Source organism: Mesoplodon mirus, assembly GCF_964341445.2.
Source record: "Mesoplodon mirus genome assembly, chromosome: 1".
Lineage (NCBI taxonomy): Eukaryota > Metazoa > Chordata > Mammalia > Artiodactyla > Ziphiidae > Mesoplodon > Mesoplodon mirus.
Genome location: NC_138976.1, coordinates 26,826,553 through 26,842,421, shown reverse-complemented (window position 1 = coordinate 26,842,421; position 15,869 = coordinate 26,826,553). Strand labels below are relative to the sequence as shown.

The following is a 15,869-nucleotide window of genomic DNA, read 5'->3' as shown; positions in this document are numbered from 1 at the left end:
AATTTTAAGGTACTTTTTAATTCTGAAATTCTACAATTATGTAATGTGGCTTCAAGTATGCAACAGATACTCTTCAGACAAATATCAATGTCAAATTTAAAAAAAAAAGACAAAATTTCAATTAAGCATAAGATAGAATTAATGATATTAAAGGAAGTTCCCCATTTCTGACTATTTTCATTTATTTTAAAACATAATCTTAGACTACTATTGCTGCTCCCTCTTTGAAAAAGTACAAGTTTACCTAGGAGCTTTAAAAATTATTTTCAATAACTTTCTGTTATGGAAAATTTCAAACATATTCAAAAGTAAAGGCAATAATAGCCCAGTGAACTCAATATTGTCATCACCCAGATTCAACAATTATGTGTTGGCTAATCTTGTTCCATCTAACTGCTATCCATTCCCCCACTTCTGATTTTTTGAAGAGAATTCTAGAGTCATATGCTTCCGTTTGTGAATATTTTAGTATGTCTGAAAGACAAGGATTCTTTTTTTAAACACAACCACTGTATCAGTCAGAGTATCTCTCATATAACTCTAACAGACAGAATTCAATATGAAGAATTGCTACCTTTGTACTGAAGAACTGAAAAAGCAAAAAGGGAACACTAAGGAATCACAGAGGCAGTAAATGCAGAAAATGGCTAGCAATTCTAAGACTGAGGAAACAAAAAGAAAAGGATGGAATTATTACAACTTTAAACGCTCAGAAGAGGCACCCGGCAGAGCTGAAACTCAGACCTCAGAGGAGGGGCTTTGCTTGGCTGTTGCTGGTATCTCTGAGGAGGGTGCTCTTTGGCTGCTACCGTGGGTGCTGGAAAAACTGCAAAGTGAAATTAACTGTTGCCACTGGAACAAGCTCTCAGTGCTCTGTTGTGTGAGACTTACTAGGGTAATGCTGACAGGAACGGGAAACAAAAACAAGAATAGGAAGCAAACAGGAAGATGCACTCCCATGCTCCTCTTCCAGCTTTCCAGTCTCCCTGTACTGCCCCCTATGGGCTGACTCCCCGGCTGGCAAAGAGGGAATGTGGTTTGCAGAACCCCAGCCCTAGCCATGCAAAGAAAAGAGAGGCCCATTTTCATATCTAAAAAATATTAACAAAAGTTTTGTAATATCAAATATCCAGATAGTGTTCACATTTTCCTGAGAGCTTTATAATTTTTTTGTAATGGATTTATTTGAATCAAGATCCAAATAATACCCATATATTGCTATTGATAAGAACTCATTTTTAATTAAGGCAAAACAACTCTGTAGAGGGATGATGGAAATGAACTCACCTGCATAGAAGAGAAATGTCAGGAAGGTATCTCTGACATATAATAAAATCTCCTTAGGATAAAGAGCCCAGGGGATGAATGAATTTGAGAGGAATTTATGTCTCAACCCCAACCATGATGCACATCAGAAAGGCAACTTTGGTCGATAGAATGCAAGTATCCTAGCCCATACTTTATTAAAATACATGAAAAGTTAAACAAAGAGTGATGCTAGTGATAAAGTCTGCATACTAATACAAGTCTGACAAAAAAATTAAATATTCAGATCATTTATAAACTCAATGTCCTATGTGTCTATACAATACTCCTTAAGAAGCTTAAGGTCTACTATGAAGCTTTGGTATAGAAATATTCAATACTTTCAAAAGTTAAAGCCTTTATCAAAATTGATATTACCTAAAAACTCTTTTTAAAAACTTAGAAGGTGCGATGGTCTAGGTATAGGGAGGGAGATACGAGGTGTAGCAACTCCATTCCCCTCTGTCCCCCAAGTGCTATATCAATAGTGTCGGTGGTCAAGAAAGATCTTATCCAGGAAAACAGGTAGGTGCAAACAGCTCTAGTATGTTTCTACAAATAAAAAAACATAACATTGAGAAGCTCAGAGCTGAGGTTTTGTTCTGTTCAGTGTTATTGTGCTGTTGTGTGATTTTTCTTTCTCTTTCTGACTTTCAAGTTGGATATACAGGTGTCCCTCGATATCTGTGGGGGATTGGTTCCAGGAGCCTCTATAGATACCAAAATCTGAAGATGCTCAAGACCCTTATATAAGATGGTATAGTACAGTGAATACAAGTCAGGCTTCCATATCCACAGATGCAAAACCCTCAGATACGGAGGGCTGACTGCAGTATATAAGGAAGAGACCTCTAAGGTGACAATGAGTGTTAAAAAACTTATACTTCTCTTACTAATCAACACATGGTTAGAGGGCTCTCTTATTAGAAAAAGAGATTAAAGGAAGCACCTAGTAAGAGCTTTTGAAGCTTTGAAGCTTCTAGAGACATGGGAGGTTAACTCTGAAATGGGAGATTCAGGATGCAGCAATGCTGTTCAAAACTGAGAAAAGAGCATATTAAATGAGACTGGTGAGAACATACTTAGATGTTTGCATTCTCTAAAATGTAATTCTAAATGTTTGAAAATATACCTAATAATTGCTAGGTATGTATAGTTTTAAAATGCAGGTTCATTCTTTTTTACACAAAGATATATGATCAGAAGAGTTCCCGCAATCATGTCTAAGGAGCAACAAGGCTTGTAAATCAAATGCCAAGATTCACTTGGTAGAAACACAGGCTAATTTTAGCCATAATACTTGGAAGAAATAAAGCCGTTGGAGTGATGTCCTGGCAACCTAAACTTAAAAAGTTAAGATGAAAGTCAAACAATATTAGATTAGGAACGATGGTTTCAACTTACAATTTTGCAAAGTAGCACCATCTACACTTTGAAGCCTGAATGAAAGCAAACTGAATATGTCTGCCAGTTCTTACCTGTACCTCCATATTTGTCTGCCATGTTAATGTCAATGTCAGATTTTAAACTCAGCATAGTCCTAAGGACGTCATCACTGCCTTTCCCAGCAGCCCACATAAAGGATGTTCTTCCTTCAAGGTCTGAATCATCTTTTACTGAAGGATGTTTTAGAAACACTTTAACTGTTTCCTGTAAGAAAACTTCATTTAAAAATTTGAGACAAGAGAGTGGCATTTTCTTTGGTAAGAAAGCCAATGTTATATGTGACTTCCACTAAGAAGCAAAGTATTTTTTCCTCTACTTTTTTTTTTTTTTTTTTTTTTTTTTTTTTTTGCGGTACGCGGGCCTCTCACTGTTGTGGCCTCTCCCGTTGCGGAGCACAGGCTCCGGATGCACAGGCCCAGCGGCCATGGCTCATAGGCCTAGCCACTCTGAGGCATGTGGGATCTTCCCGGACCGGGGCACGAACCCGTGTCCCCTGCATTGGCAGGCGGACTCTCAACCACTGTGCCACCAGGGAAGCCCTCCTCTACTTTTGAATCAAATGAAATTATCTTTTTATGAATAATGAAATGACAATTTCCATTGAAAGTAACAATCTTCTGTCCTTATACATTGGTTTTAGTTTTCATAGCACTTCAAAAATATAACCTAACTCCCTCATTCAACATTCTAATAATTGAGAATGATCATTCTCAATTAATTTAAAAAACTCAACTGCAGAGAAGCCTAATACATTTTCTCACTGTATGTTTTGTTGCTATTTTTAAAAATAGTGCATTTATCAAATAATTATGGGTGGTTACTGAGAAATGCAGTGTTCAATTCATCTAAACAAATATTTATTCAGCATTTCCTACATTCAAGGTCCTTCCTCTATAGAATCATACAAAAATTAGGACCCTTAGTAATTCTAATAGTGTTTAACAATTTTAATGGGGGTTAATATTCATAGCATTTAAAATTGCATTTTCCTCAAAACTCAGATGCTTACACGCTTTTAGGAAGATCATAGAAACTTTTGCTTGAATGGAAATAAAATAGTTTCAGAAAAAAACAATTTCTGGAGGCTGTGAGTTGGCCAAAAATGTACAAAATGTTGATGATTAATATTTCAGAGCAAGAAAATATTTAAGGGCTCATCTCGTCCAGCTCCTCATTTTACAGATGATATTTAGACTCAAGGTCATATAAGCATTGGTAGCAGTTAATAGGAGTAGAATGCAGGGTTAAATCACTGCAGTCTTTCCACTGTAACACACACTGCTTCCTAGTCTTAAAACTAGATGTTAAGCTACTGAGGTATTACAGCTTAGTGCTCCTTAGGATCTAGTGTATGTCCTTATTAAGTAGATTTGAATAAAGAAATATAATTTTGGGACTTCCCTGGTGGTTAAGAATCCAGTGCAGGGGACACGGGTTCAATCCCTGGTCCAGGAAGATCGCACATGCTGTGGAGCAACTAAGCCCATGTGCCACAACTACTGAGCCTGCACTCTAGAGCTTGCGAGCCAGAACTACTGAGCCCACGTGCCACAACTACTGAAGCCCGCGCACTAGAGCCCGTGTCCGCAACAAGCCACCCCGCAACGAGAAGCCCATGCACTGAAACGAAGAGTAGCCCCCGCTCGCCACAACTAGAGAAAGCCCATGTGCAGCAATGAAGACCTGATGCAGCCAAAAATAAATAAATAAATAAATTTATTAAAAAAAAGAAATAAAAATTTAAAATGTTGGTGATTTGGGGGGTTTCTTTTAATAATTTGTAAACATTTCTTTGTTGAGTATGTTTTCTTAATGATGAATGTTTGCAAGGGTTTTATGGGACTGTTGTTGTTGTTGATGATGCTTTTTAAAAAGAGAATTTCAACCTCTTGTGAATTAATAGAGTCCCAGGAGATCAAGGGACTTGAAACTGAGCCTATAAAATTTGCATAATTATTAAAAAACTATTTCTGTAATTGGCAGATTGTCTAAAGCAAGTGTTTCTTTGAATAAACATCTATAATGTTCTAGCATTCTTTCTTACTTGCATTAGCCCAGTTACTTAATTACTGGTTTCTGTACATAGGTTAAATTTGGAGTCTAAGACTTGGGTTCAAGATCTTGAGCCAATCATTTAATCTCTTGGAACCTTGGTTTCTTCATCTGTAAGTAGGGATAACATGTCCTTTCATAGGCCTATGTTGAAATATGGATTGAATTCTGATTTCCATAGGTTGACTAGACTGGGCCAATTGGATTTCTTACCTATGTGTAATCAGAATGAACTCCTCCTCAAAAACTCTGTATTTTTCTGAGATCTTGGGAGATAATAGAAGATAATGGTTTACCAAAACTTTACGTGATATATAGAATAGATTTTTAGGAATGCCAAGAAGGGGGATGATTGTTATAGTTGCTCTGGGTATCAGAGAGAAAGAAAAGTGGGAAAATAAGAGGTTTTCTCAATCCAAGAATTCAGTGTATTCAATAGTGCATTTGGGGAGGTCAGGAAGATAGAATTACACTATGCTGATGATAACATTCTCATAATTTAATGAAACCAGGTGTTTCACTATGCACTCTCATGTAGAAGGCAGCAAAATCCACTGTGACTGCATTAATGTGTGCCTCTTTGGATGTGTCTCTAGTTCTTAGTGGCCACTCATACTCAGGAGGCTGAAGCAGCCTAGACATTATCATGTTGCTGGCTGGACTGAGTGACATAATGGATGAGAAAGTACTTTGTAAATTGTAAAGGGTGGCAGGAAGGAACTATTAATAATAGTTAATATCTTTGGATATATCAATAATTCATATTTTTGCTTTCTCAGATGTACAATATACAAAATTATTAGCACAAATAATAATAACAATGAATGCTATTTCTATGCCAGGTATTACACGAGGCACTGGTCATAAACTTTCTCTAATCCTTACAATAATCCTAAAAGAAAAGGTATAATTATTCTCATTTTACATATGAAGAAACTAAGATTCAGAGAGGTTAAGAACTTATGCAAGGTCATACAGCTAGCAAATAGCACAGTCAAGATTCTAGCCAAGGTCTATCTAGTTCTAAAGCCTTGCCCACTGCCTTCAGGACAATTACAGATTGCCAAACACTAGATTGTCTTTAGTGCCTTACAATTAACAGAAAAGATTAAGTACACTTACAGTAAAGCAAAATGTTACACTGAATAGTTAAAATAAATAATTCTTTAAAACTTCCCATGTGACTAACAGCTTTATGAAAATTCAGACTATCACCTGAATCAGAGAGTGAACAGTATGAGCAATTGTTAAAAAATAATTGCTACACAAACACACAAATGAGTACATGTAACAGTGTGAAATCTGAATAAGGTCAGCGCATTATATCAATATCAATTTCCAGTTTATGACATTATATTATACTTTTGCAAGATGTTACCACTGGAGGGAACTGAATGAAGCGTACATGGGATCTTGCTGTTTTATTTCTTACAACTGCATGTGAATTTACAATTATATCAAAATAAAAATTTAATTTAAAAAAAAAATTGTCATGGCTTACTTACAGCAAAGTTACTCTGAGCTGCATAGTGCAAGGGTGTTGCTCCTTGGCTGTCAGATGGGATGGTTCCAGACTTATTTCTTTCTAAAAGGAGATGGACAATCTGTGCGTGGCCTGAAAGCAGACACAAGGTAGTTATCACATAAAAGGACTGATTCACTTATAATCTATTTAAAGGAAAGGGGTAAGAAAAATCATTAGCACATAAACCAGCATTCACAATGCCCAGTGCAGCCTCTTCTAACTTCTCACGAAAATACATGATTATGTAGCACAAAGGCAAAAACTTACAACACTAAAAACTTAATGCTTCAACCAGGAAGGAAATGACTAATTATAATAGCCAGATTGAGAAAAAACTGTATTAAGTATAAGCTCACTGCATCCCCTGGCTTCACCTAATAAAACTGCCCATAAAAACAGAAGAAGGCGTGTTAGAAGCCAGCCCCTCTCAGCCATTAGTGTCCCTCGTCTCCAGGTTCCATTGCACCATCAATCAGAACTGCACGGTTGTTCTCTTCTGCTATTCAGGAGGACAACCTATAATACAAACTCCTGTAACCTCTGAGGCCTTCTATCCATCCCCTCTAACCTCCCTCCCCCAATTTTTTAACATCTAGGCAGTGATTTCAAATCCCAGAAAACAAGTGGGCAGGAATGATGAGGTGGTAGTAGAGAAACATGCTCTGCAGTACACTTTGGAGGATGTGGATGTGGTCTCCACAGGTGAAGAACTGTAGAAAGGATCAAAGAATAAATAAACCTGGTAATAGTATATTTAGGAAACCTGAATTTCATACATGCCATTGCTTCAGTGTATAGGGAATGAGGCAATGAAGAAGATGCCACATTAGCAGAGCAAGAATACACTGCATGAAAGCCAGGCAGCAAAAAAGGAATTGGAGTGGGAGTTGTGCTCGTCTACCTGCTCTCCAGCTATGGTTTGAGATGGAGTTCTCCATAACATGAATGGGCAAAAACAGGATCAAAGGCAATCTATGCACATAGTCAATCTAAATATCTCTCGTTTGAAAGATAAAGAGAAAAATTCAGAAAAGGCTATATGAAAACATACTCTAGGACAGGGAGAAAGGAACACCATCAGAAAGAAGAAGAGCATACCTCAGAAAATGGTCTAGAGAAGGATCCAGAGGAAAATTTCAGGCAACTGTTTGGCATCCTTGACTTTTGCAAAGAGATGGCCTCTATGAAATGAAACAGAATATCCTAAGAAGAAAATAATCTAAAATGAAAAGGTAATGGAAGGAGATAAAAAGGAAAAAAGCTGAGATAAAAAGAAATATGGATGAGAGAAGGAAATCAAAATATAACCTAAAATACAATCTATAAGAGGCAGAAAGAAAGCTGAACTTGTGAAACACAAGTCAATTTAGTGTTGTGGAGACAAATTTGCAAAGTCCTCCTAGTATGCAGAGGAAAAGGGATGAAACTGCACCTTGAAATGAAGTGTAAATAATAATTATAAATCTGACTATAAAACTGAATGCAATCATTTAAAAAAGAGATAATGTGTAATTTAAAAACTAAGTCCATAATAATAATGGTTTATTATAATTATTAATATTAATTAATAATTACTATCAGATTATATTTACAAATACCCAAAGAATGATAAGTGAAAGTGTGCTAAATTCCTCATTTTAAATAGATGGGAATCAATAGACACAGTTTTGCTCTGGACTCTGACTTAGGCTTAAAAGTTTAAAAGTAACTACTAGTAGAACTTAAAAATCCTCCTAAAACATTAGGCAATTCAAAACCAAACAACAACGAATGTAATCCACACACCACAAGGCAGAAAACAAAGGAATCAGGAAAAAACCCAAAACACTAATAATACTCAAAGAGCAGAATAACAGAAAAAAGATCAAATTATACAATTTATAACAATGATTATCAGTGGGTAAAACTCCTTCACTAAAAGAGAAAGACTCTCAGATTGCCAAAAATCAGACACATACACATATATACTCTCTCATCTAAAAAAGTGATCCCCAAAAAGGTTAAGTCAAAGGCATATCAAGAAATATGAAAAGGAAATCAAATATCATAGTATTAGCTCACACATAAAATTAAAGCCCTTCTCCAAAAAAGCAAAGGCATTGAATGTGATGATTATTTTATATTTACATTTGTCAACAAATGTGCATTACTTTTATAATAAAAATGAAAAGACACGATGTTGAAATTAATATATAACAGAGAATACATTTTATATTGCTAAAATTTAAGCATACAACAGAGGGATTTAGGTATGAAGTGCCACATATCAATTAAAAACTAAAACAATTAAATAGGAGGTGGGAGCTGACAGGGGGAGAGAAGCCATGGAAAATTTCCTATACTCATGCAGTTCCTCCTGCTGTCGATCCTTGGTTTCACATTCAACTCACCTAGTAAAGCTGCCCAGTGAAGAGGCGTTCGAAATAAGTTATCGTAAGATGTTATATTGCAGCTTTCATATGAGGTCAGGACATCAACCACTGTCACGTTCCCATCAGCAACTGCAAAGTGAAGAGGTGTTCGACCCTCATAGTCTTGCCAGTTCAGTAAAGACTCTGTTGGAGCAGCATCCTATTTTTAAGGAACCAGAGACCTCAGACATACATGGAATCCTTACTAAATCACATTTGACACAGTATTAACTGAGCAATTTTTGAAACCTACATATTCTCTCTCAGCAGAAGTGATAAATTCAGAAAAAAGTATACAGTCTAAATCTTTAAAATTAATTTTCATATTTAACTATAAAAAGTACAGAAAAGATACCATAAACAACATGTACCATCTACTGATAGATTAAATAGGGATCAACATTTTGCCTAACGTGCTTCTTTTTATCTCTTACAGATTCAGCTAAAGGCATATGTTTTGGATTTTTGCTTCATATATATACATCCATAAACAACAGTTGAATTTTGTATGTGTGTTTTCAGTATTTATACTTATGTATTATACCATACATATCCCTGAATTTTTTCTTTCAAAATTATACTTCTGAATTTTTAATTTCAACACATTTGGGTATCTATGATGATACTAGTCCATTTGTTAAACCACAATTTAGTTAACCATTCTCCTATTGAGGGATATTTAGGTTATTTACATTTTTTCCCACTATTAACAATAATGCTGCAATGAACACACTTCCTTTACATGTCCCTTTGTGGCACATGTGATTTTTTTCTAGCCCAGACACCTAGATGGGAAATTGCTGGGTTGAAGGATATTTGTATCTTCAGCTAGTATTGTCAAACTGCTCTCTAAATGGCTGTACTAACTAACACATCTATGACAATGTGTAAAAGCTTTTATTTCCCCACATGCTGGTACATATTAACCACTTAACCACAGACTTACATTTTTCCCCTTATAGGTATGAAAAGCATTTCACTGATGTTTTAATTTGTATTTCTTTTATGAATGAGGTTGAGTTTTTTTTTATCATATGTTTATTGGATATTCGGTTTAAATTGACAGTTCACAACATTTATTCATTTTTCTACTGGATCTTTGTAGCAGATATGATGCATTGCTTAGGTCCCCCTTCAAGACTAAAGGACCTACTTCCCCAGATGCTGCAAGTGCTGCCAGCAAATGACTTTCTACTGTCATCCTTTTGGAATTGCTTCAGCTAAAGCAATGACCTGACCTCACCCATGGTCAGGTCCCTTCTCAGATTACATTACATCCAAAGCCAAGCTCTCTTGTCTAAATTTAAGAACTCTCTGAAGGGCCATCCCAGATTTAGAGCTGTCTATACAGTCAGGCTATTTTACAAAAAAGAGTATTAAAGGTATTATAAACACTTCAAAAAAAGAAGTAGAATATTACCACAATGGTATTCTAGGCCCTTGAGTCTCCCAAGGACTTAGATTCATTTATAAGGGAGAAAAAAAAAGCCAAATCTGTGAGGAAGTAAGATATTATGAGTGAGAATCATCCTCCAAAGACTTCAGATCTTGGAATTAACACATAAAGAATATAAAATAACTATCTATGAAACATGTAAGAAAATAAAAAATGAAATAAAAGGTGAGCAAGGAAAAAAAACTCTCAAAATGATCAGGCAGATCTGAAAAAGAACCAAGTAGAACTTTTAGAAGTGAAAATATAATCACTAAGATTGAAGACTAAATGAATAGGGTAAACAAGAGATTGGATGCAGCTGAAGAAAGACTTGGCAAACTGGAAGGCAGATCTGATGTAATTACCCAGAATGTAGCAGAAAGAGACAAGATGATAGAAACATAAAAGAGAAGTTAAGAGACATGGAAAGTAAAATGGAAAGGTCTAAAATATGTATTACTGGAGACCCCAAAGGCAGGAGTAGAGAGAATAAAAGAGACGCAATATTTAAAGAGATAATGGTTATATATTTTCCAGAAATGAGATGCAATAATCAGAATGTATACCAAACAGGAAAAAAAAAAAAAGGTACACCTAGACAAACCATAGTAAAACTGTAGTATGCCATATAGAAAAAATTTTAAAAAGCAGCCTGAGAGAAAAGATATCTATAAAGGGATGACATAGACCAATAATAGGCTCTTCAAGAGGAATTAATGAAAGGCAGAAAGCAGCAAAATGACAGTCTGAAAGAGTTGAGAAAAGTAACTACTTAGGACTGTGTATACAGGAAAACTATATATTCAAGAGTACAGTAGAAATGTAGACATTCTTAACAAATAAAATCAGGGAGGGCTTCCCTGGTGGTGCAGTGGTTAAGAATCCACCTGCCAATGCAGGGGACACGCGTTCAATCCCTGGCCTGGGAAGATCCTACATGCCATGGAGCAACAAAGCCCGTGCACAACTACCGAGCCTGAGCTCTAGAGCCCACATGACACAACTACTGAAGTCTGTGCGCCTAGAGCCTGTGCTCCACAACAAAAGAAGCCCACACACTGCAATGAAGAGTAGCCCCTACTCACTGCAACTAGAGAAAGCCCATGCACAGCAACAAAGACCCAACACAGCCAAAAAAACAAAACAAAAACCAAACAAACAAATAAATAAATTTACAAAAAAAATCAGGGAGTTTACCACCATAGATTTACACTAAAGGAAGTTCTAAGAATTATACTTCAGGAAGTAAGATAATAATAACTCTAGAAGGAAAATTTGAGACTCAAGAAGAAATGCAGAGAAAAGAAATTAGTTAACACAGAAGTAGAAATAAATTTTCATTGTACAAATAAAACAATAATATCTTTTGCAGTCTAATTTGTGTGTTATAAGCAAATAGGACTAAATATTAGACTACCATAGCCTGTAAGTTGGAATTTGGGAAGGAGTGATTAGAAAACCTCAAAGAACATACTGATAAACATTCAAAATTAATAAGAAAGTATAGCAAGTTGGTTAAATATATAATTAATGGCCCAAACTATCAATAGCATTTTTATACACCTGCAACAACCAGTTAAATACATACCCTAGATACCCTAGATATGCTTTTAAAAAAGGTTCAGAGCAGCACTGTTGTAAATAGCAACAAACTGGAAACAGTTCCAAATGTCAGTCAATAACAGACTGAATAATGTGTCATTTAATCTTCATAAAATGGAATACTATACAGCAGTAAAAAGTAATATATTACAGCTACACACAGCAACATAGATAAAATCACCAGCTTAACCCTGAGCAAGAGGAAAGTATGTTGCGGAAGAATACATACAGTACGATTCTATGAATATAAAATTAAAAAATGTTAAAAACTAAACAATATATTTTTTAGGGATACAAACGTGTCAAAACTATAACGAAAACCAGTGGAATGATAAGCACAAAACTGAGGATAGTGGCTGACTCTGAGAAAGGAGAGAAAAGAACGGTACTGGGAGGTATCCAGGGAACTTCAATGGTAATGTACTTGGCTCCTCAACTCAGTGATGAGTACATGAGTATTTGTTGTTTCCTTATATATCTTAAATGTATTATATAAATATTCACTTACATCTATTTACTATTTAATAAGAACAAGTATAAAACAAAGACAGGGATGATAAATATAAACTCAGAAAAATAGTTGATGGGGGACAGGAATGAGCATGGCACAGGGAGAGAGAATGTATTTGGAAACTGGCACATAGGAAAGTTCTGTGTGGTCTTAAATAACAGTATTAAAATGTTTTATTTCTTGGTGATGAGCTCACATGTTTGTTATACTCTTTTGCTTCATAACTTGGTTGTGTGTCATATAAATGCTTTTGCATATATTGGATATTTCATTATATATATATATAGTGTGTATATATATATTTGGAAAGGCCATCCCTTGTACCCACCAGAATGCACCGCACTGTATGAACAGCACTCGGATCTTTGTGGTTGGCTGCCCAGTGAAGTGGGATCTTGCCTTCGACATCAGGAATTCCAATGTTGGAATCATGCTTGATGAGCAGCTTCACATGCTCAGGGTTATTGTAGTAGGCACTCCAATGCAGAGCTGTTTGCTGCAAAATTGAGAGATTCTCAAAATAACAGTAACTACAGTAACAGTGAAAACACAACAAACTCTTCCCAAACTTCCAGTGTGTGACAGGCACTGTCGTAAGAGTTTTATATATTTTGTCTCATGTAGTCTATATCATGACAACTCTGGGAAATAAGTACTCTTGAATTTGCATGCGACTGATGAGGAAAGTTAAGTACGAAGAGGATAAGTAATCTGCTCAAAGGTGTGAAGGTAGCAAGTGACTGAATAGAGATTTTAAACCCAGGCAGTCTGACTCCAGAATCTGACATCTTAACCATGGCAGGGATTTAGGTCATCAAGTACTAATAACTGATAATACCGAGAAAGAAAAACGCAGCGAAATATTTTATGAATAATTATCAACAAAGTAAGTGATCATCTTGATATTGCACTAAGCACCTTAAGAATTTGATAGAAGGTTTTATATTTTAATATCTATCAGAAAAGATCTATGCATAGGAAATCATGGATCTAGAATCCATTTTTTATATCAAAGGATAAATTTAAATTTAACTATAATTTTACAGGATAAATTGTTAAGATATATTTTGAAAATACAGCAACACTTGCTTTATTTTTAGATAAAGTTAAAAATGAACATGCTGAATTTGCCAATGTTGCTTTAAAAATCTCTTCTGCCACTCTCATCAACATACTGGTTTCTCTATTAGGAGAACTATTAATGAAACCACAGAGAAACTGTTTAGATATACTTTATGCCTTGAGAGTAGCATTGTCATGAATCCAATCTAGAATGAGATCATTTAACAGCAGGAACCAAGCTCATTTGTCACATTAAAAACTTTAAATGTTGGCATATGTGGTATTCATTCAAAGTGAACCTACAGGCGTCTAACATGTAGAGTTATTAACTCATTACTTTTTGTTTAGTGATAACTGCAGAAGAAAAAAGTCACAAATATCAAAGCAGTTAATCGCCTAAAACCACATTTTCAGTAAACAACATGTACAGTTTCTGTAGTTCTTTTCTTTTCCTATATTTGTTCTTTTTTAAAGAATTAATTAATTAATTTTTGGCTGCGTTGGGTCTTCACTGCTGTGCGTGGGCTTTCTCTAGTTGCGGCGAGCCGGGGTTACTCTTCGTTGTGGTGCGCGGGCTTCTCATTGTGGTGGCTTCTCTTGTTGTGGAGCACGGGTTTTAGACACGTGGGCTTCAGTAGTTGCAGCACGCGGGCTCAGTAGTTGTGGCACACGGGCTTAGTTGCTCCATGGCATGTGGGATCTTTCTGGACCAGGGATTGAACCCGTGTCCCCTGCATTGGCAGGCAGATTCTTAACCACTGCACCACCAGGGAAGTCCCTGTTCTGAATATATTTACTGAAATATATTATGCTGTTGAACCTAACAGTAAAAAGTTTGGGGTTGCATTTTTTTACATCTTTGTTTTTTATTTTTCTAGTCATTTTTTCTTTTTTTTTGACTGTGGTAAAATGTACATAAAATAAAATTTACCATTTTAACTGTTTCTAAGTGTAGTGTTCAGTGGTATTAAGTACGTTCACATTGTTGTGTAACCATCAGTACTATTTATCTCCAGAATTTTTCATCTTTCCAAACTGAAACTCCAAACCCATTTAACAATAACTCCCAATTCCCACCTCCTCCCCGTCACCTGGCAACCACCATTCTACTTTCTGTCTCTATGAATACCTCGTAAGTGGAATCTTACAATACTTGTCTTTTTGTGTCTGACTTGTCACTTGGCATAATGTCCTCAAAGTTCATCCACATTGTAGCATGTGTCAGACTTCCATTCCTCTTTAAGGCTGAATAATATTCCACTGTATGTATATACTGCATTTTTTTAATCCAGCTGTCCATCAAAAGACATTTGGGAGGTTTGTGAGTAACATCTTTGGGCTATTTTGAGTAACGCTGCTATGAACATGGATGTACAAATATCTGTTCGCATTCCTGATTTCAATTCTTTTGGGTATATAACCAGAAGTAGATTTACTGGATCATACAGTAGTTCTATGTTTAATTTTTTGAGGAACTGCCATATTGTTTTCCACAGTGGCTGTACCATTTTACATTCCCACCAACAGTGCACAAGGGTTCAAATCTCTCCACATCCTCACCAACACTTGTTATTTTTGTTTTTTTGTGATAATCGCTATCCTAAAGGGTGTGAAGTGCTATCTCACTGTGGTTTTTGATTTGTGTTTCTTTTGTGATTAGTTATATTAAGCATCTTTTCATGTGCTTATTGGTCATTTGTATATCTTCTTTGGAGAAATGTCTATTCAAGTCCTTTGCCAGTTTTTTAATTGAGTGGTTTGGTTTTTTGTTGCTCATTTTTAATGTATTTTATAATATGATTGGTCTGTGACAGATTAGAAATTAAAAAAAAACTGATCCTTCACCTCAGATGGTTTGAGACTCAGTGCTCTGTGCTTTTGTCCTTCTTTCTTCTCTGTGGCTGCCTGGACTATGCAGATCCATTTTCCATCTCTCTGACTGAATAACCTCCCATCCCTGTTCAATAATAGAAGAACATACAGGGACTGGAAGACAGCAGGAAGTTCACAGAATATATTGGGGAAGACATGAAGCCCAAAGACAGTTGTAGCTTCTCAAGTGATTCATGGGTCTTGTGCTTTTTTCAGTGAAATATTTATTTATTTATTTATTTATTTAGCCACACCACATGGCTCGTGGAATCCTAGTTCCCTGACCAGGGATTGAACCCAGGCCCTCAGCAGTGAAAAGACAGAGTTCCAACCACTGGACCACCAGGGAATTCTCAGTGAAATATTAGTACTATAAATGCTCTGACTTAGGAATAATATTAATTTACAAGTTGTAAAATAAAGTTAAAGTTGATTTCAGAACTCTGGGTTATGTGAATGACTACTAAACAAAATCTAAAAATCACATAAAGAACACTATGGGAGTGAAAAGATTATTGAATATAAACCCAGTGAATGACTTATAAGAGTTTTAATTACATGAGAGTGCTGGAGTTAGCAAGACTCTATGATTAAGTGCCTGATGAAAAGGAAGAGGATGATTGCATTGTCTAAAGACCACATTTTTTT

At 35.8% G+C, this 15,869-nt stretch overlaps 1 protein-coding gene across 2 annotated transcripts in view; it reads right to left on the bottom strand.

Annotated features, from left to right (window-relative positions):
* The window catches only part of INVS (inversin), a 146,981-nt gene that overhangs the window by 58,573 nt on the left and 72,539 nt on the right, over window positions 1–15,869 (bottom strand). For both annotated transcript variants that reach the window (XR_014293943.1, XM_082619619.1), the window contains exons 5-8: window positions 12,616–12,783; window positions 8,719–8,899; window positions 6,309–6,418; window positions 2,784–2,955 (exon numbers count right to left, since the gene is read on the bottom strand). Coding sequence is in view for 1 of the 2 variants with exons in the window: in XM_082619619.1 (XP_082475745.1) it covers window positions 2,784–2,955; window positions 6,309–6,418; window positions 8,719–8,899; window positions 12,616–12,783 (631 nt within the window). In the remaining variant the exon portion in view is untranslated. The remainder of the gene's footprint in view (window positions 1–2,783; window positions 2,956–6,308; window positions 6,419–8,718; window positions 8,900–12,615; window positions 12,784–15,869) is intronic.